This window comes from Pongo pygmaeus, chromosome 15, assembly GCF_028885625.2.
Source record: "Pongo pygmaeus isolate AG05252 chromosome 15, NHGRI_mPonPyg2-v2.0_pri, whole genome shotgun sequence".
NCBI lineage: Eukaryota > Metazoa > Chordata > Mammalia > Primates > Hominidae > Pongo > Pongo pygmaeus.
The window spans coordinates 35891937-35914863 of NC_072388.2; the positions used below are offsets into that span (position 1 = coordinate 35891937).

The following is a 22927-nucleotide window of genomic DNA, read 5'->3' on the forward strand; positions in this document are numbered from 1 at the left end:
AATGCTACTTATATCTTATAGTGATTTCTGCTGGGAGCTATTTAATGGTTATTTCAAGTTACTATCAGATTTTAACAATAAACTTAAAATTTCATAGTGTAGTTCTGTAATTCATACTCACATTTTTCTTTCCCCTCATTGTACAACTCAAGTTAATTAAACATTGCCTTAAAAGATTCATGTAGTCCTATGAGTCATAATATTCAGAGTGTATAAGTTAGCACTAGTTTTTAACCACTAGGGAAGGTTCAAGTATTGCAGACTAATCTGAGAATACAGTGAATTTTCTGATGACTCTTCTAGTTCAGGTATTTGTACCACTAGACTGTTTTTGTGGATATACAACATTTATGTATAGTTTGCATTTTAGAAAAGTTTGTAGTAATAAACTTAGACAAGATTTGCCTTTTTACTCTAAGATCATTACTGTGTTCTTAAAGTTTTTTGATGCACTGAATAATTTTGTTTTATTTTCCTGTTTTTTGTTAACAGAATTCTTGATAGATACAAAATCATCCAATAAACTTCAGCTAGTTTTCAGCATTATATGCAGTTGATTTGTCCATTCCTCAGTGAAACTTCCAAATCGTCTAAACTAGCTTGTATGACACTAAGAATACCCTCATTCCTTTAGTGTCTAGCTCTGTGCTGTGTTTATTTGCAGAGGACCCTCATGCATGGATCCATATAAATGAGGCAAACTGTGAAGCAGACTAGACTGTGCCGCTTACCAGTCTTTGAGAGAGGAAGATTGTGTATATGAAAACTGCTAGGCATGATATTTACTTATAAGGAAGATTTCTATGTGTATAACATCAAGCAAGATTTTTGGTTGAGGTTTTATGCTTTCAGTAAAGAAAATAAAGAAGAAAACCAATTAATGGTCTGATTCTATCATCTTCTGTCAAGTAAAACTCTTACTGATCCACATGAATGTGACCTCCCGCTCATAGAGTAGTCTAAGAACACTGCAGAATGGACTTCTGAACTTTCGACTCTCTTTTCAATTTAATTGACTAGTTTTGAATCAACTAAAAAAATCATTTTCTTTGACTAAAAAGTCTATGTAGGTGATTTCTAGTGTATCCATGCTACTCAGAAATAGAAACTTGTTTTTTTAATTAGAACAAAAAGTCTGGTTTTATTAGTATCAAATCATTGTGTATATTTAAATTATTTCCATGCTACTGTAACTTGAAATTTTTCCCACCTAACCACATAATTTCTGGCTTTATTTTTATCAGCTGATTCTATGAAAAGATGGGAATTTAGTACATAGAAGTTACACAGTATACCAACCAATGAATCACTTATCTAACTAAGTAACAGATGAAACATTGCTGGTATTTGTGTTTTGAAATATGTGCTTTTCTTAGGTAAAAATCAGTTTATTTTACATTTAATATGTGATCCTGTCATTGCATAGTAAATGATTCATTCACAACCTTAATGCAGGTAGCTAAATGTATTGAAATAAGTGTCTTATAAACTTTGTGTGGCATCTAATGCTGACATAATTCAAGGATCTGGGTTAAAGTTTGTGTCGTTGCTGGTTTTTTTTAACCTCAAATACTTGGCACTCTGTAGCAGTGTCTCTCACAGTAATGCTTTGTTTCCTAACATAACTGTGAGGACTGCTTGGTCACAGGCAAATACTGTCCTTTATCAGCCAGGACATTCTTAACAATAATTGCCCTTTTTTTCCCCCTTCTCACCCCCATCCCAACCCCAACTTAGGTTGGAAAGGCTGGTGGATGTACTGAGGAAGAAGGTTGGAACCGGGACCGTGAGGACAGTGATCTGATTGAAAAAAAATGACAGTCTGGGGAAGCGATCACATCTGGTGACCAGGCTGCTTCATTCAACACTGTGTAAACACTAAAGCCTTAACTTAGCAAACAGTTGTTAGAAGTGGGACACTCCAACCACATTCCAAGCTGAGATAAAATCAAATCACAAATGTTTAACCACTTTGCTGCTGACTTGAGTTATTTATCCAAATACATTAACTATAGACTTTTATCAATGGGTAGCTATAAGGTTACAGCTTATTTTGTAACTATTTTATATCTCAATATCTTTAATATAAATCTTTTTACTGAGAGATCATTATAGAAACATGTTAAAGTTGGTTAGGATCATATCTTCACATATGGCCCTTTCTGAATCAAAGTGCAGCAAAGTAAATATTGTCTAAGCTTTAATCCACTGTGTTAGGTCAAAATTTCAAATACATGCATTTTTCAATATAGGGTATATTTCTTAACTGATGAGAGAGGCTTAAACATGAGTGTGTAGTCTTCCTTCAATGCATGTATGTAATCTTTGTTAGTATTAAAAGATATTAAATATAGGTGCCAAGAATTAAATGTATAATTTGTTTAATAAGAGATGGATATATTAAAATTACATTCATCAAGGCATGATTTTTGTTTCACTACAAATAATGCAAACTGTTTTCAATAAAAAGAGGAGACTGTTAATGTGTACTTATAAATTCACATTGTCAGTATTTTTTAATGTTGGGTCTGAATAATTATCTAAATTCTACTTAAGCTATAAGTCTCTGTCATTTTTGCTGGAAAATTAGCGTGCCTCTGTCTTAAAAGAGACCATCAAACCTATTAAGTATTCTTATTGTTTATCTTTTTTTAATTGCCATTTGATTTTTATTGTGGAGGAGGAGGATCTAATATATAATATACAACACAATTGTAATGTAGAAATATAAGAATTTAGAAAAAAGTAAACTTGCCATTTGGTTAAGGTTACCTGCTTTTTATTTTATTTCAGAAATAAGATAGTTACAGCATAGCAGTCATATGAAGTTATGAATAGAACTGAGATTTTTATGTAATTAGTTATAGGCAAAATACTTTTATATTTTTAGATTAGAGAGACGAAAGACCAAGAGGAAATGACTGTGCCTGGAACAGGATGAAATAGACAAGTAGAGATTTAATTAGTGAAAATTTTGTAGGCAAGTAAAATTTTTTCTAAGTCTATATGTTTTTAATTCATCTTTAAGATTGAGCTAAATTATCTACCATTGCCTATTTACAGGATAAGTACATTCAGGACAATTTATTGTACCATTCTTTCGTATACCATAGCAGATTATCCATTTCCATTTTTTTTTACTCCACAGGAAAATGTAAGCTACTTTGTCATAGGTGACAAAAGAATCATAATGCTAACAAACTCTATTTCTTCCTTATTAAATCTGTATCCATTAAAGTAACTTTTTTAACTATGAGAATTAGAAAATAAGGGACAACAGGGGTTAAAAATAAACTGATTTAATTTGCTCTATAGTCCTAAAGAGAATTATATCCTCTCATAGACCAATGACTCTATAATAGAGAAATATGTAATGATTTGGTCATGCATGGAGTCTTGTCCCTGGGCTCTATTTGAAACGTGTAACAGCTCCCTGTGTGAAGAAACAGCATCTTTAAAGTCATCTGGGAGGTGCAGGTAAGTAAAGAGAAACAATTTTTGTCACAAAGTAGTCCATTCCTGATCTCACTTAAAATAAATCACAAGTAAATTTGAATTTTCAGTTTAATCTTGAAAACAGATGAACTTTTCTTGAGTTATTTTGTCTGAGTTTTTAGAATACACAAAATATAGTATAAAGACATTTCACAATTTCCAAACAAATCTTTCTACACTTAAATGATCAAATTAGAAAAACCAATTCGTATAATTAATATGCAGAACTTTTATAGAATATGATATTATAAAGTTAAATTTGCAAAATAATTCTAACATCCACTATTGTTCAGTATAGGTAATCTCCCAAAAATATCACATCCTCTTGAAAATGAATTGTCTACAAAATTTCAAATGCAAAGTATTACAGCCAAATATTATCTTAATTAATTTCTTACACTTAAAAGTGTCCATCAACAGTGTGTCAGATGGTCTTTATATATTTTTTCTGTATGAAGGAATAGCCTTGCCTACTGAAGATAGGTTCTCTATATATTCAACAATAATGCAACTTTAGAAGTATTCCACACTGCTGAGAAATGTTACTTTGAGTTTGCTTTACACATCATCAACTCTAAATCCTATAGTAACATGAGAATTCACTTCTTCTTGTAAAAATAAGTAATTTACAGGACAGGCAAAATGCTAGTACTAACATTTGTAGCACTTGATGATTTACAAAGTCCTTTTACATCTGTTTTTCTTTTCATTTGATCCTATCAACAATCATAATAATAATAAATTATATATATAACCCATATAATAACGATGGTGATGATAATTTTAGTATTACTGTCATTATAATTATTATTATATTCATTCTACAGATGAGGAAACAGACTCAGTAAGCCTTGGAATTTGCCAAGGACTGGCTAGGACCTAGAACTAAGATCTTATAACCACACTCCATGCGACTATGAGTCTCTAAATCTCTCTGTAAGAAAAAAATTTCAAAGTAAAGATTTTACTCTTGCAATTTCTGTTGTGATAATACCATTTCTTTCACATACTACATACGAATTCCCTAATAATCAAAAGATTGTACACATTTTTTTCAGTGAAGTACAATAATGTGAATTGCATGTGTAAACAGCATCACATTATTAGCACCTCTCTATCGTATTAGAGTGGCAGTATGCTTTGCGTCAGCCTTCACTAATTAGGAATATTGTGACAATTCATTGCTAATAAAACATAACATGAGTCTCTTTGTACTATTTTTAATTTGGCCTGATGCTAAAACCTATCAGCTTAGTTTTATAACATGGTAGTCTAAACTTCAAGGCTTGCCCTATCTCCTAGAGCAATTTAGAGGTAAAACCAGTAATAAGCAAAGTTATTGGTTATAAGCAAGGTATAAGCAGTTAAAGCAAAGTTATTAATTATTAATACATGAGAATTTAAAATTTTATAAATAAGTTAGAAATTATTAAAGTATTTTAAATATGGAGTAAAATATTTTGCTTATTTTTTTCAATGATAAAGTTGATCCTTTGTATATTTCCTTATTCAAATAAATTCGGTCATCTTCTTATCAGGTCGCTTATTTATATAATTAGTTTATTTTATTAAAAAGCTAGGATATTAAAGATTTATACTTTTAATATTGAATATAGTTTCATAGAAAAACATTTTATATGTACTATTCTTAAAGATCACAATTATTTTTAAACTATTTTCAAATACCTGTGATTAATACGGCATTTTATGATGAAATAGCCATGGCTTATACATTTTTGTCTTTTCACATATGATGTGTTTGGAACCCAAATTTTTTACTGATTTTATTGTGTTGTTGGTAACTAGTATTTACAGCTAACCTATGTATTCATATTTTACATATATATATATATATATATATGCATGCACACACACCGATACATTTACCTTTTAAAAAAATGATTTATAAGTGAACTGTTAGGCTCCAGTGATTTCAGTGTTTTGTTCATGTTTTATTGGAAATGCACGTGGTTTCTTAGGCTTTTAAACAAATACATGGAATGGTTGAAAGATTTATTTTACTCGTGCTTAGCTAAATATGTCATCTCTAGAAAAGATGTGGTTTGTTTTGGCACTGTTTTAAAAACTCAAATATTTTAAACATTTGTTAAGTTGGAGCTTGCACATTTAAACTAGCAGCATACGTTCCAGAAGAGCATCTCAAGTTACCAAATTTTTTGTAATCCTTTTACTAGAATAATCTTTTTTTAAGAGTTTTTCTTGTGCTTTTTTCGGCAGCATATATACTGAAATTAGAAAAAAAAACTTTTCTTTTTTATTATATGTTTTAGTGTAAGTTAAGTTAAACTTCTAAAAGTTGAATTATTTAATGTAGGACTTCATAAATAGAATTTGACAATGATAAATGTGTATTTTTGAGAATCATTAAAATGTATACAATGATATTCCTTTGCAGAAGTCTTAATATGCATAATTTTTAATCTAATTGTCTTCTAAATATAGTTTTGGTGTATGCTGGTATTTTGGAAGCCACCAATTTCTGGACTATCTGATTATTAACAAAGATGTATTTTAATGCACAAACTCAAATGTTTAAAATATATATTCACTTTGTACTCAAATAAAATCCCCTATTGCAAATCCTGTACATATTTCAATGCAATTCTTATACATCGATCTTAATCAAATTTATAAATGTACAATCCTGAAGCCAGTGTACTAGATATGCACTATAAAATATATTGCAGTAAGGAAGCAGATTAAGTTCACTGTCAAACTGACTTCCTTAACAAATTTAATAAAGATAAATGTCAATAGGAACAAATTTGTTAGGTACCTTAGGAATCTTTCAAAACTATTTAGATATAAAATAAAATTATAGTAATAAAATATTGAAGAGAAATATCGTTTTTAGTGAATATGGTTAGAAAGAACCTAAGAGGTGAGATCAAATTATTTTAATTAAAAAAATAGGCCAGGCGCGATGGCTCACGCCTGTAATTCCAGCACTTTGGGAGGCCAAGGTAGATGGATCACAGGGTCAGGAGATCAAGACCATCCTGGCTAACACGGTGAAACCCCGTCTCTACTAAAAAAAGTACAAAAAAGAAGTTAGCCAGGCATGGTGGCGGGCGCCTGTAGTCCCAGCTACTTGGGAGGCTGAGGCAGGAGAATGGCATGAACTCGGGAGGCAGAGCTTGCAGTGAGCCGAGACTGCGCCGTTGCACTCCAGCCTGGGTGACAGAGTGAGACTCTGTCTCAAAAAAAAAATAATAATAATAATAATAATAGACTGACTCAAATCTACCATAAAGCACCTCTACTCATTTTGGAATATGTACGTGGAATTTTGCTGTCAACAGCTGAAATCTAAAAACACTGTTTCTGTTGCATTTGATTATTCAATCATGATAAGGTAAATGTAAACAGACTGTGTAGCACTCTATCACCTGGAGTGAACTTAGAATTTACAGCTTAGAGTACATGACTAAAAGAGGAATGGAGTGGAAGTGGGCAGTAGGTGTCTTTGGGGCAAAAATTCTATAAACTGGTAATATCTGAACTATCATATTACTTTGTTAAATTATTGTTTCATCACCTATGACCTTTGTGATTTGTCACACATTTTACTTCTACATATGCACATAATTGTAATTTTTTTAACTTTAAAAAGTCAATTATGTTTAAGAAAATTTTTAAAATAAGAATGAACGTATGTGATATTTACTCGTGTATTTACCATTTCTAGTGCCCTTATTTTCTGTATATTCATCCATGTATCCACCTGTTACCATTTTCCTTCTGCCCAAAGTATTTATCATCTATACTAGTGAAGAACTGTTGGTTCAACTTTTGTATGTCTGAAAATGTGACTCTTTTTCTGCCTCCATTCTGTGAAAAAAAAAAATTGCTGCATATAGAATTTGAGGTTAACAGGGTTTTGTGGATATTTTTCAGTATTTTAAAGATGTTGCTCTAATATTTCTGGTTTGCTTTGTTCCTGCTGTCATTCTTATTTTTATTTTCTGTACATTATGTGTCCTCTAGCTGCTTTAAAGATTTTCCCTTTGTCACTTGCTTTAACCAATTTGATTTTGATGTGTAGTGTCGATTTCTGCATGTTTCTGTGCCTGTGGTTTGCTGAACTTCTTGGATCCATGAGTTTGCAGTCTTTATCAAAAATTTCAGCCATTATTTCTTCCAATATTTTTCCCTATCTCTTTTCTTCTTTCTCTGGAACTACTATTCTCTGGATATTAGGCTACTTAAAGTTATCCTACAACTTGTTCATGCTTCGTTCTTTTTTTTAATTTTGAATTTTGTGTGTACATAGTAGGTGTATATATTTATGGGGCACATGAGATATTTTGATATAGGCATACAGTGCATAATAATCACATCAGGGTAAATGGGATATCCATCACCTCAAGCATTTATCCTTTTTGTTACAATTAATTATACTCTTTCAGTTATTTTTAAATGTACAATAAATTATTATTGACTGTAGTCACCTTGTTGTGCTATCAAATATTAGATCTTATTTGTTCTAACTAACTATATTTTTATTATATTTCTTTTCAGTTTTTTTCCCTGTTTCATTTTGGATAGTTTCTATTGCTTTGTCTTCAAGTTTACTAATCTTTTCTTTTGCAGTGTCTAATGTGTTGTTAACCCATCCAGGGCCTTTTTCTTCACGGACATTGTATTTTTCATCTCTATAAGTTAGAATTGAGTTTTTTAAATTTCTTATGGCTCTCCTTAACTTGTTCATGCTTTACATTATCTTCAGGAACATAAAACATATACAGTGGTTTCACTTCCTTGGTTTTAGTTACTCACAACTAACCACAGTCCAAAAATAGGTAAGTATAGTACAGTAAGATATTTTGAGAGACAGAAACCACATTCTCATGCCTTTTATCACAGTATATTGTTATAATTATTCTATTTTATTATTATTATTTATCTCTTACTATGCCTAGTTTAGAAATTAAACATTATCATAGAAATGTACATATAGGAAAAAATATATATAGGGTCCGGTACTATCCTTGGTTTCAGACATCTACTGAGGGTCTTGGAATGTGTCCCCCATGGATAAGAAGAGATTGCTGTAATAACTGTTTTAACGTTCATGTTTGTTAATTATGTCATCTGTGCAACTTCCAGGCCTGTTTCTATTGATTGATTTTTTTTTTCTTACCATAGGTTATATTTTTCTGCTTTACATGCTGGTAACTTTTTATTGAATGCCAGTTATTGTAAATTTTATCCTGTTGGGTGCTGAATATTTTTGTATTTCTTTAAAATGTTTTGAGTTTCTGAATATATTACCTTATATTCTTTGTAGTATATGATGACCATATGTAAGTTTAGGTCATTGTTCTCCCTTTTCTTTCCTGGTGATTTTTACCCTGGCCTTGCTAGTTTGCTCACATATGTGTGCTGATCAATACTCTCAGAAAGACTCAAGGAATGGTCTACAGATCAATACTCTGAGAAAGACTCAAGGAATGGTCTACAGCTCTCTAGAGCCAAACTCGCTCTCCTATGTATCCTCTCTCTCTCTCTCTCTTTTTCTCTGTGCAGCCCTCTCCTCTGCTTAGAATTTCTCCTCTCCAGTACACTGAGCTGTAAATTCTGTCTGCCCTGGTGTCCCCAGATTCTCAACTCTGTGTCCTCAACTCAGGGAGACTTCCGAGCTCTGTTTGGTTGCCCCACTCCACTCTCTGTAAATTCTCCAGACCACAAGCTGGGGCAATCATAGGGCTCACTTCATTTGTTTGATTCACTGTCCTGGACTGCCTATTGTCCAAAGTCCAAAAACATTGTTTCATGTATTTTCAGTATTGCTTTTTATTTGGTTGGTGTTGGTTTTTGTTTTGTTGTTGTTTTTTTTTTTTTTTTAGTTTTTTAAGGACAGTGGCAGGATAAATCTGGTCCCTGTTATTCCATTGTAGCCAGAAGTGTAGGTCCTCCTGTAGATCTTTTAAAATGTCATCCTGTTAATATCTAGCTTCTCTCTTACCTGTTTAGAAATCAGCTGTCAGTCTTACTGTCTCCTTGAAGTAAACTTTTTTGTTTCTCTGATTGCTTTTTACATTTTTTTTTTTACTTTGTTTTTTTGGCAGTTTTATTTTATGACTTGATGTGGTCTTCTTTTTATATTTCTTGCTTGAGTTCAGAGACCTTATTAAAGCTCTGTTTTCTTTTCTCAATTTTAGGAAATCTTTAGTTGATATCTCTTTCTTCTCCTGAGACTTCAATTACATATATGTTAACCTTTTCACTGTGTTCCCATATTTTCTATTCTTTTTTTCTAGTTCTATGTGCAAGTTTTGATTTTTGTTTTTTTGTTTTTGTTTTTGTTTTTTAAGATACGGGGTCTTGCTAGGTTTCCCAAGCTGGTCTCAGTCTCTTGGCCTCTAGCAGTTCTCCCATCTTAGCCTCCAAAAGTGCTGGGATTACAGGGATGAGCCTGGACAATTTTGAGTTTTTAAAATTACCTGTCTTTTATTTCACTAAGCCTGTCTTCTACTTTGAAGGCCATCTATTGAATTCTTAACTTTAGGTTTTGAATTTTTAAATTCTACAATTTCTTTTTTCTTTTTTGTACATTCTGATTCTCTAGTGAAATACTCATCTTTCTAAATCTATTTTCTTCCCCCTTTGCCTCTGTTTTCCTGAACATACTGGTCATCGTTACTTTAAAGTCCATGCCTATTAACTCCAATGTCTGAATTACCTCTGGGTCTTTCTCTATCGTCTGTCTTGTCTCTTGGCATGCCTATTAATTCTTGATTGAATGTAATATAACCTGAACCTCCAGATAATTTTGTCTGCCTCCAAAGAGGGTTTATCCTTTACTCTCCTGCGACGACTGAATGAAACCCATGCGAAGACTGAATGAAACCCAGTCACCTTTATCCAGTAAGGTACTGTGTTGACTTGAATCTGGCTTCCAGTTTGAATAACGATCAGTTGTTTCTGGTTTGCCTCCTTTGTTGTTGCATAGGTCACTAGGGCCTTCAGTGGTGAAAGTGATATCTTCACTGAACTTTTTTAGAAATTCTCATTTTAGCTTTTTTAATCTTTCACTTAGGACATCTCAGAATTTGCCAAGTATCTTGAAACGAAAACTTGATATGTGTTTCACGCCCTTTAGGTCTCCAATTCTGTCACTCCAGCCCTGCAAAATTGCCCAAAGCTCTGCTAGTTTTCCTATACCTAGAAGCAATCTTCTCCTAGGACAGAGCCCGCATTATCAATTCCCTCATCTTCACCCAGAACCAGCAAATGCATCCAAGGGAAAAGTGGCTGCAGATCATCAGTTTACCTCTCTGTTGTTCTCCTTTCTGAAATCTTAGTCCCTCTATTAGTCTTTATTTTACGCCCTCTTCAACACTTTTAAACAAATACTGTTTTTTTGTACTTTATTCAGCTTTTCTAGTTGTTGTTGGCAGGAGGACTGGTCTATCACAAACTATTCTGTTCTGTCTCAAAGCAGGAATCCAATGAGTTTTAAATTTCCTTTATTATAATTTTCATTTATTGAGGTTATATTTTGTTCATCTCCAAATGCATTTGATCATTTTTAGAGTTCCTATCGCATATTTTTAATTTCTTTTTTTATTTTCTTACATGTTTTAAACATGTGTTTCATACTTAATTTCTAATAATTTTGACATGTCAAGAATTTGCTGCTCTGATTTTGTTGTCTGTTATTTCTGCTAGCTATCTTTATTTTGCATCACTTCTTTAGATGTTTGGTGATTCATTAATGTGAGCTTATATCTTCTTAGAACTATTCTCTATGGAGTTTTTCAAAGCCTGGGTTAAAGGTGGGTTCCTCCATAAAGTTTTACATTTCCTTCTGCCAGTCACTTGAAAACATGTTGGATCACTTTTAAATCTTAATTTGACTTTCATTAGGCCACTTAGGTAATGTTAATTTGGGTGGAAAATCCACAGAAGAGCTAGCTTATGGTTATAAAATTCATAGGGGAAATTTTTTTTTAATCCTTCATTCATCGCCTGAGTTCAAGATTTCTCTCCCCGGATGGATTCTGGCTTTGTACTTTGTCCCCTGCTACATTACAAGGCCCTGAAAACCCAAGCTCAACTTTACCCCTGTCATAAGACAAACACTTTCAAGATGAAAAGTGCCTTTTGTGCTTTACTTACCACTTAGGGTTACATTTTACTTAGGTTTGGGCCTCAGAGTATTATTGACTTATTGACTGCCAACATATTGATGAATTTGAAAAGATGTTTTTCATTTTCTATCCAACATTTTTAGTTGCTTACTGCAGGAGGTACCAGGTCCATCATAGCAGGAAACCGTAGTCAAGGTTGAATGTTATTAAATCTAAACACACACACACACACACACACACACACAGAGAGAGAGAGAGAGAGAGAGAGAGAGAGAGAGAGAGAGAACTGCACTGCTAATAAAATGTTCTGAATTTAGTATCACTTGTATACATGATTAAAATGAGCAGATAATAAGTTTACCTTCCAAGATCCATAATTGCAGCTCTTTGTCCCCACCAGTAACTACAAGCAGTTTTTCATTAAAGAAAAGAGAATGATTGAATAATCCAAATTAGCCTGGGCAAGAAAATTAACAGCTGCCTAAAATGAAATGTTTGAGTTATGAGCCGTGTACCACTTTGGTTTATCTGCAGCCAAAAGGTTCAGAATCCTTATTCAATTAACCATGTTGCGTGGGAGGGCCTGGTTGCCCTGAATAAGAGCTGCCTGGTGATGAGTAAGAGGTATCCGTGACACACAAGTTCAGACCTTGCAACTCTGTTTTTGTTGTTTGAACTTTCTTCTCCGTTGTAGCTAGGGATCCGGCATGGAATTTAAACACTTGTGTGGTAACTCCATTCCTTCAAGCCATTGTGTTGTTAAGCTCTAGCTAACGAACTTTTAACACTGGCTCCATGTAAAGCAAGACTTAGAAAACAGCAGCGATCAACATTTTTGGTTTTATAATAAGATTATATAATTTATATGTCTTCATGCAACTAAGATGCTCTTGCCTCCCTAGACCAACTGCTCCCTAAAAGGTAGCCTTTAAAATATATACATGAAAAGTAAAGAAATAAGCCAAAGTGCACTAACAAAAATTAAGAAGTAACTTTCATTTCAAAAATCATCCATACTGTGGCAGAAACTTCAAAAAGTATACCTGTTTTAAAACTTAGGAACTTTGCCTAAAATAGAGGAACCATAACTGTATAATACTTTTAAAAGGTGAGAACTGCCAAATGCACCAGTCATGTATACTTTATCTCATGTGGCCCCTTTCTTCCATGCCAGTGTTTTTTGTTGCTTAGGGAGATCTTCCTGATAATGTCACAAAGAATGTCTCTCAGACCCATATAGATTAGGTACACATTGGCTTGCTAAGAACAAGTTTTTCTTTAAAATAGCTGAGCTTCATATTGCTTCTAACTATACTATCTTGAGACTAAAAGCCAAGTGACTGAAAGACAAGAGACTGAATTTCTTCTCTAACTCATAAACCAGTTCTGAAGATACTTCTGTGGGAGAAAATTCAAATATATTTTGAACAATGATATAATAATTTGACATAAAATATCTCAGTGTTATTTCTTTGAAGAATTATACTTTATCTAAATGTGTACACTGATTACTAATGTCTTAGTATGTTACAGTCTTAGCACTTTGCAAAATTGGATTTGCTTTTTGCATCTTTTCTTTAACTGTGATCATATTATAAAGAGTAGTTATATAATTTTATTTAGGTGACATAGAGGAAGGTAGGAATGTGAATAAGTAATTGTTGTCAAAAAGAAGTGAGGAAAAGCTTTTGAAATCAGAAGTTTCCTTTCAGTTAAAGCTTCAATTATATCACAGCAATAATTTGTTTCTGCTTTTATAAATAAAAAATTTTATAAATTGCAACAACTTTTCAAGGAATATAGTTAGTTACATATTGCAGATATTATTTTCTTTATATTTTAGGAAAGTTGTCTGGGCTCATATTGCATTTTTTTAAAGAACCAATTTCCCACATTATACATAGAAGTTCTGTGCCACATTTTGTTTTCTTATGAATGGCAAGAAAATTAATAAAAGTGACTTTTATTCATAACATACTAATACCTGAGACCATGTACTCCAGGCATACTCTCCATTTCGGTTCCTACCCTATATTTTCACTGTTTGAGTCATTTGCCATTTTTAACCCTCTACTCAATCAAATCCACCTTCACTTTTTAAATCCAATTCATCCATCAAGAACACTTATGTACCACCCCCTACGTGAAGCTTTCCCTAATTCCCCACCGTCACCCCACCACCAAGTTGTAGTTAATCTCCCTTCTGTTTGCCATATAGCTCTTTCTTCATCTATTAGGGCAGTTATTAAGTTTTCTCTTGGTTTCAGTATTCCTTTACTATTTCCCATTAGAATGCAAGCTCCTGAAGATGAGAGATTCAGTTTTGTTCATATTTCTTTGCACAGGTAAATACTTGATGAATAATCATCCTTATTTAATGATGAAACCTAAATTTTCAAACTATTTTAACTTTCTAAACATCTGTGTGATGTGCCATTCTAAAAATATGACATTAAAAGATTAAAATTTAAATATTTTTCCTGTATCAGTGATATTAAAATATACAATTATGTCAAATTATCTAGCACCTGGCACATTATCAGGTAAAACATTGTATTTACCTGAATACTGCAGCTTTTTAACCATAATTAATTAATCAATTTAAAGTGAAGGGTTGTTGTGGGGTTGTTTGATGTTGTTTAATTTTTTTGGTTTGGGTGTGTGTGTGTGTTTGTGTGGTGTGTCTGTTGTGGTTTGTTTTTTGTTTTGGGTGTTTTGTTTTGTTGAGACAGGGTCTTACTCTGTCACCCAAGCTAGAGTACAGTGGTGTGATCATAGCTCACTGCAGCCCTAAATTCCTGGGCTCAAGTGATTCTCCCACCTCAGCCTCCCAAGTAACTGGGACTGCAGGCACGTGCCACCAGCCTGGCTCATTTCTTTTTTTAATTTTTTGTAGAGACAGGGTCTTCTGAAATTGCCCAGGCTAGTCTCAAACTCCTGGACTCAAGCAATCCTCCTGCCTTGGCCTCTCAAAGTGCTGGGATTACAGGCATGAGCCACCACACCCAGCCTTGGTTTGTTCTTTTAATCCAAACTTCTTGTGTAGCTGTTAAATATTGGTACCATGCAGTCCAAAGTTTGAAATTTCACTCCATGATGAAGTCTGGTTTTATTTTTTGACTACAGAGTTTATACAAAATTTCCAGAGAAGAAAATAGGCCATTTAAATCCTTATTGAACAATAGTGATAACTACATTGCTTGTCCAAATTCAGGCAAGGAGAAGGAGAATGCAAACAATGTATAAACCAGTGTAAATTGTTTGGATGTCCTCTGATGTTGCTGCATGTACTTTAAATCATGATTTCAAATTCAGTGGTCCCTGATTTTCTAAAAACAACCAAAGTTATATGAGTTCTTATGACTTTGATATACTTTCTTGAGATTTTACTCTCTGGTTATATTATTCTTTCAATACCCAAGTCGTATTTTAAGATATTTGGGAGCAAAAATAAATTGTGCATGAATATTACCTACCAAACTACAGCTTCAAAAATTGATATTTGGTTACTAATATGATTTTGTCTCTGATTCAGTCTCCACCAGTTTTCATCAGGTAACATCATGTCGAATGATGATCCTAAAGCTTAAAAACATGCCTGCCATTCTTCAACAAATAGGTCAGTTGTATCAAAGACTCTCTGAAACACTCAAGCAAAGAATATTCACTGCATTTTACTTGTATGACCATGACATTAACACACTTTAAGTTCCTTAAAGAAGATTTTCTTCTCATAAATCTGTTCTGACTGTGGCTAATCAAATTACATTTTTCAATATAGTATGTCCTTCTCCAATATTGTTTCTAGTGTGTACCTCATACACAAAGTTAACTATCTTGATTATAATTGACTGCTGGCAGAGTGATTCACTTTTGATAAGAGTAACTGTATTTTGCTTGTGATTTTCCAGGAAATATAGCTTTTTTACCATGAAGGAACAGGAAGCCAAAACTTCCAGCATTGTTTTCTATGTTGAAAAATTAAAATTACATAGATGAATATTGCTGAAATGCTAGCATGTGGCCAAATGAATCATATTTGCCTTAAAGTAGCAAAAAGGTTAAGATACTATCTTAGTTCATACTTAATTTTTCTTGAGATTCATCACAGAAGAAATGAAAACGCTATTGCTTCCTACCTCTTGTCTTGAACATCTAAAGTGCTCTTAGCTGATAACTTTTTACTTAGAATTATATCTTTAATTCTAGGATCTCTAAATCACTTTGAAACCACTTAATTAAAACATTGTCCTTTTATATAAAACCTTCACATTTGTGAAAAATGAGAACAGAGGAATTGAAAAACATTTATAATGTGACATAAGCAGGCATTTTGAGAGCTAGAATTGCAAATGTGCATCCATCCCTAAGCTGTTCAGGTTGTCAGCCATACTGCTTCCTTATCTGCTGCTGTTTAGAGCTGAAACTTGTGCCATCATGGTTAATGTTTTGACAGATTTTATCATAAACCTTGCTGTTGTAAATTTGCCTTGAGCCAAAATTTAACATGTTGTAAGTTCAGAAACAGTTTTTACTGTTGGTGATCAGAAAGGGAAATAAATCAATTATGCTCTTTTGAATGATAGGAATATAGAGTTTAACTCCTTAAAAGTTATACATTGCTTGAAATTTGGGACAAATTCTCATTCTCTATGTTCAGGACCTCTCAGTTGTCAGTAAAACCATACATTAACACTTCTGTGACTATTGTAAAGGAGAATCTACCAAAGGAAATATTATGTAGCTTATATATGCTCACTAAATTTTATAACCAAAATGTTATCCCTAATTTTTTTAATGAAAAGGTCCTTTGCCTTAGTATATGGAAACAAAAATGTAAAACTCTTGGAATAGCCACTTTGTTTCCAGATAATTTATTCAAAATGCTCTTTAGTGAGCCCCTATTTTATAGTGTCTGTCATCTATTCTTTTATAACTACTTATTTTATTAAACGCTCCCAATCATTGCTGTTTCTAACAGCCTGTAGATCTAGATTTTTTTCTAAAACATCTTCATTGACCATGACCATTAATATTTACTCATAAATGGATTTGTACACAGGCTCAACCATAGCACATCAGTGAAGACAAAAAGAGTTGTTACTCAGTTCTTTACCCTAGAATAAATCAAATCAACAAATATTTATTGAATGTCTACTATGTGCAAATAGCCCTGGACTGGTCAGCTTTTAAAAGCCATCCAACTTTTCACATTAACAAATCAAAGCATTATTATTTCAAGCATTGCAGAAGCTGCTTCCATGTCCTTAAGGTGACAAAGCATATGAGGACTTTGCAAGTACTTGGAGTAAAGGAAGAGAAGAGAATTCGCAGAGTGAAAAGAGGAGAAAGAGTGCTCTAAAATATCACCAATGGACTGCAACATGTATGTATGTACACATGAGTTTATGTGTATGCGTGTATAGTATGTGTGTGTTTATATATGTGTATACATACAATGAGAAGAATGAGTGAATTTGGAGAGAAATAGCCTTCGTTAAAGTATAATAGGAATAGGCATTCACATTTCAGTCCAGAGTTTTGCGTTAAAAATAGGCTTACTAGTTTAACTAGTGTCAAGTCCTATGATACCAATAAACCAAAATATATCATGGTACAACAGAAAGTTTGATCAATTTGGAGTCCCACATTCTAAAACCTGGCTTGCCCTAAAGTGTATTTTGAGATAACCTCATCAATCAATAAAATTATAATAAAAGAAATGACTTGTACATTGTCATTATAAAAAATTATTGTATAGGCCTGAAAAAGAAGTTAATTTTATCATAAACAAAAGAAGCTACTTAAGAGCTCATTTTAAAGATTCTAATTGCTATTGGAAATGAAATAGAAATTACTAGTAACAGCCAAAACTTGTGTACTTCATTAACCTACACTATTCTGTGTGCTTAATTTTGTTAATCTATAAAAGATAATATACTGTTTATTCACATCAAATAATTAAATGTATTTTGTTAGTGAGGTATAAAAGAGAAACTGGTGATAATTTCCAGCTTTGCCAAACAGAATTCATCCTGGCTGTTTTGCATAGAAGGTATGCGTATATGTTGGCCATAGAAGATACTGTCATTGACATTCTCACAGGGGATAACTGGTATCAACTTTAATATATTTGTTTAGGAGAACTAATTTTTAAATATCAACTTTTGCCTCCTATTCATAGGCTAAGTTTAATTTCTAATGAAAATCAAAACAGACTCTTTAATCTTTTTAAATAGCAGATTTTCTCTTTCCTAAAGTGCCTCAGATTATTTTCTTAATTTATGTGTTCAGAAAAAAAAAACTAGCATAGCTCTATTCAAACTTTATGCTTCTGTTCAAAATTGTTCGTTATTAAGATCACCTTGAAGCAAAGATATCTTCTCATGTCGTCTTTTAATTACTTGCTACTTTGCCTATCTGGTTGTAATTTATCTTCAAGCCATACCCCGATTGCTCTGTAGTAAATTTTGGATTTCTTCTCACATACAGTCTTTTTTTTCTCGGTAAAATTATCCCATTGACCTTCTTAAACACAGTAAGCACTTTCAACCTGTGACTGTTTACATTGGTTTGATATCTTTCACTTATTTTCTTGCTGTATTGTAATTAATGTCTTCGAGATGTTCTAAATAAAATTGCACTTGGATGATCCAGATCCAATGCTTATGTTCATGAAGAAATACTATCTTTAGAGTTGTTTCTAATTCTCACCTAACCTTTCCCTATCTTTTGACCAGGATTCCCAATACTGAGACCCTCTTACCTAGGACCTAGCCTGGATTCACCTGCCCCCTTGTGGTGTTCGTCTCTGAGAAGTTAATTTCTGAAATTTGGGACAGTTAATTAATTTCTGATATTTGGATTTGGCATTACATAGCCTGAGAAGAGAAACCTCATTACCCTTGTCTAGTAGGCTAGAGTCGGAAAAGTCATCTTCTTTTAGCCACTGGCTAACATGAAAAGAGGAAAGGTATTTTTTCTTATTCAGAGCACAAGAAGGAATTTGAGCACTATAAAGAAATAAGAAGTATAAAATAAGTGACAATGCTTAATTTTGTCTAGAATCAATATTAGTGACCTGCAGATTGATAAACTAAAGAAGTGTTACAAAAATTCTCATATAGCGACTAAATCAAGTTTATTCTTTGTCCGTGTCTCCATTTTTTAGTGAATGGAGAAGGAAGGGAGACTGGTATTCTATTTTATTTAAATTTTATATAGATTGCCTAAGCCTTTCATCAAGGATGAATATATAAATATAAAAAATAAATCAAATCTTGTATAATGTATAGTCAAGTGTGTTTGATATGATTGACGCAAATAGATTGTTTCCTTTTCTCAAAAGGAATTCCTTCCTCACATGCCACAGCACTAACTTTTACTCTTCAATTGAAGTCAATAGAATTTGCACATGGAAAGGGGATGTGTATATTCAATGAGTGACTTTACCTAACCACAAATTCAGTGACATTTTGCAAGAATAAAGACTTCACAATTAGGCCTCTAGTTAATAACAACATAGAGATAAAAGCAAGGGAAAGGGGAAAGAAAAGTACTATTTTCATAAATAAACCATTTGTCTTTCTTAGGAGGAAGAGATAGATTAATAAATTATTATTGTTAGCAAGATCCCAAGTAAAATTTTAAAGATCTCAGTTTCTGTTAACTGTAAAATATTTTTAGCAGAAAACAGTTGTGTCTTTACATGGTGTTCTACCTCCCACCCTACCTGCACCCAAGCCTGTTTGGATCGAGAAATAGTGATACTCTGTGACATTTTAAATATCATGTCACCTGCCCTGAGATCTAGAAGAAGAAACAGTATGCAAGCTTTAATAAAGCTATTTGCAGGCCAACTCCCAAATTTCTAGTATTTACCGCTCCTTTGCAGTTCCTCTTACATTTGTAACAGTTGACCTACTAACAGGTTCCCAGAAACACAGATTCAAATTTTGGCAGGCTTACCTCACCTCTTTGTCCTTCCAAAGTACATAAATGCTAAACTGGGTTCACAGTGAGAATGAGAGTCATTCCAACAAGACTTTTAAAACCAAGACCCTTTCTGCTCCCTACCAAGTTACTGCCATCTTCTCCGAAGAAATAAAGTTTTGTCAGTGTGCCCTTGGCATAATTTCTTCAGCCTGGATTAAACACAGGTGACTGAGAGTCCGCCTTATCTCCACAAGGCATTAGTCACTCTATAAAAGTTAAATTTATTATGAAATGCTTTGTTTGTGTTAACATATATCTTCTCTGGGAAGTTGGAAACAAAGGCATGTCCTTTAAGACTCCATATGGGGAAAACACATCCTCCTTTGGAATTTAACCTTAATTTGAACCAAGATCTGTGAAAGAAAAGTACTTTAGTGTATTGTTCCCTTGCTCCACCCTTCTATCCCCTTATCTAAATGGAGTTACTGTTGCTTCGTGTTTTTTTAACTCTTCCAATTCCAGTCCTTGCTTTCCTGAGTTTAAAATTTATCCTGGGAAAAAATTAAAATAATTGTGGCAAACAATTATACTTTGCTTTTAAGAATGAATTTTTTTTTGTAATGTATTAATTCTAATATCCTTAAGGTTAGGTAAATGCACAGCCAGTTTATACATCTTCATTGTTCATTTTGTTGTTTTAAGGCACATTGTAAAGAATATTTTATTTCCTAAAAATTTTATTTCCTGCATATCTTCTCTGGCTAGCAAACATTGTTACATATGCATAGTTTACACCTTATTAGAAGTAAAAAATAGTTAAAAGTAAGAAAAGTTTCCACTAGGAACAATGATGAGGTACTATTTGAAAGACCAGTTTTCGATCTCTGTTTTCCTTCAGTCTGTTTGCAAAGTCTTTGTAAGGGTTTCCTATGTATCTAAAATCCAGAGATGCTCCAACGCTCCTTTTCAAAAGCAAAAGCAGAACCTCCATTACTGCTGCCCCAGCATAACAGCCTGGTTGTTTAATAAGCATCAAAGAAAGCATTTCAAAAAGAAGACGAGTTAATGGGTGCAGCACACCAGCATGGCACATGTATACATATGTAACTAACCTGCACATTGTGCACATGTACCCTAAAACTTAAAGTACAATAATAAAAAAAAGAAAATACTTTTATTTGACATTTTAAAAACATTGCTTCATATAAATGCTTAATATATTTTAATAGTGTCTACCAACAAACATGTAATCATCCAAATGATTTTCCTTTCTTGACTTTTGTTACATTAAAGAAAAATCAGAAACTGAATTCAAATATGTTTAGGTATTAATTTATTCTTCAAAACTGAACATAATTTTAAAATATACTTGTATGTAACCCCTCTCAAAATAACTATCCTCAGCATTATTAAATTGAAAATTTCGTAGCAAAAACAAAAATAATAATTTTAGAACAAAGCATTTACAGATTCCTTTGCTCACATACTTCATTATCTCACAGTATATTTTATTTAAATGGTAATATTGAAATTAGTTTGATAGACATTTTTTAAATATGGAATATATATAAATAATGCATTTAAGGGACTGGGACATTTATCGCAAGTAATATCAAATCAAGATATCATTGTTTTCCCACCTCAGTTCCATCTATTTATATTAGTTCCACCCCAAGCAACCCTCATATAATGATCATTGAAGTTTAGTCTCTACTACTTGTTAGCACATGATTATATACATTCATTGTTATTTAAGTTCATAATATGTATCAAGTTTCTTCATGGAAATTATAAACTCATATGGGGTAATAATGAACTGACAACTTGAATACTTTATCTCTTAGACTCTAAGTTTTTGGTTCTCTTGGACTTTGTGCTGCATTAGATACTAATTTGATTTAAAAAAATAAAACTTTCTTAAAAGATGACAGCCCTATTCCTCTTGATGCCTTACTAAATGCTGTCCCCAATTTTTTCCAAGGATGATCTGGATGATTTTCTTCATGGCATATGTAGATACCTGTATAGTTATTCATAGATAGTTCTACCATATGATAGGAAGGTCGTAGGAAGACCTTTCACTGGAGTAAAATGGTCAAAATAATAGATGAACAAGATAATGGGAGAAGTGAAGATAGGTAAGTATAAGGTTGAATAGGCAAATGTTAACCAGAATTAAAGAAAATAATAAAAAGTGTGAGCTTTACAGGTGATGAGAAGAAACAATTTAGCAATAAAGGAGCAAAAGGAAGAGAAAGAACCAAACTAACTCTAAACTGTCATATGTATCCAGGTTGGTAAATTCCAAAATATTTGCAAAATTGGATGAAAAAGAGATTAATAGTGTGTGTGTTTATAAAAAATATAGACAAGAATGGTCTTCACATGTTAAATTTCAAAGATGCAAATATTTGACAAAACATTAGAATAATAAAACACTGAATTTCTTTATTGATCATGAGGAATATTACTTAATCATTAGCTATATTACTAGACAAAACCATGTTAGATAAAATTAGAAATAAATAATAATTGTTCATGAGAGTTGTTTATTTTTATCAATTCTTATTTATCTTTGAATCTTATAAGAGACACTTTAAAATGTTTAGCTAAATCAAAATAGTCCTTACCCAATGAAATCACAACATGATAGAGTCATGAGAAGTATGGATAATAAACTGTGGCAATGAGTGAGGGGTAGGAAGATAAGAAGACCAATTGTAAAACATCTAAGCTTTATCAATATATATTAATCATGTAATGATTTACAAATAATGTACAGTACAAGGAAAGGTAAAAGTAATGCTCTCAGAGGAAATGTTTCCATTCTAGTTCTATTTGGAAGTCCTTGGGACAATTTGTGTTTTGATTATATTTAGAAATCTTCAGTATTTTGTCTTGGCCAGGTGTAGTTGCTCAGGCTTGTAATCGCAGCACTTTGGGAGGCTAAGGCAGGTGGATTACCTGAGGTCAGGAGTTTGAATCACCCTGGCCAAAATGGTGAAACCCTGTCTCTACTAAAAATACAAAAATTAGCTGGATGTGGTGGCGGGTGCCAAGCTACTTAGGAAGCTGAAGCAGGAGAATCGCTTGGACCTAGGAGGCGAAGGTTGCAGTGAGTCTTGATCGCACTACTGCACTCCAGCCTGGTGACAAAGAGAAACTCCGTCTCAAAAAAAAAAAAAAAAAGAGTCTTCAATATTTTGTCTAAAAGTATATCCTGCAGAGAGGATTGAATGAAATAATAGAGGGGGGTTTATTGTTTGTATTTCTTAATTATTTAGGCAATACCATACCTGGTGCTGGGGATACAAAGTTGAATAAGACATAGTCTCTGACCTCATGGAAATCACAGTTGAAAGGGAATTCACATAGCTTTA

At 32.8% G+C, this 22927-nt stretch overlaps 1 protein-coding gene across 13 annotated transcripts in view; it reads left to right on the forward strand.

Moving 5' to 3' along the window:
* MIPOL1 (mirror-image polydactyly 1) overlaps positions 1 to 22927 on the forward strand; it is a 406056-nt gene that overhangs the window by 371024 nt on the left and 12105 nt on the right. For 7 of the 13 annotated variants that reach the window (XM_054448526.2, XM_063651565.1, XM_054448524.2 and 4 more), the window contains one exon: positions 1738 to 2497. The exons of the other annotated variants lie outside the window; for them this stretch is intronic. In XM_054448526.2, the coding sequence (XP_054304501.1) occupies positions 1738 to 1804 (67 nt within the window). In that variant the 3' untranslated portion in view covers positions 1805 to 2497. Of the gene's footprint in view, positions 1 to 1737; positions 2498 to 22927 lie in introns of those variants that run through there. 13 annotated transcript variants of the gene reach the window in all.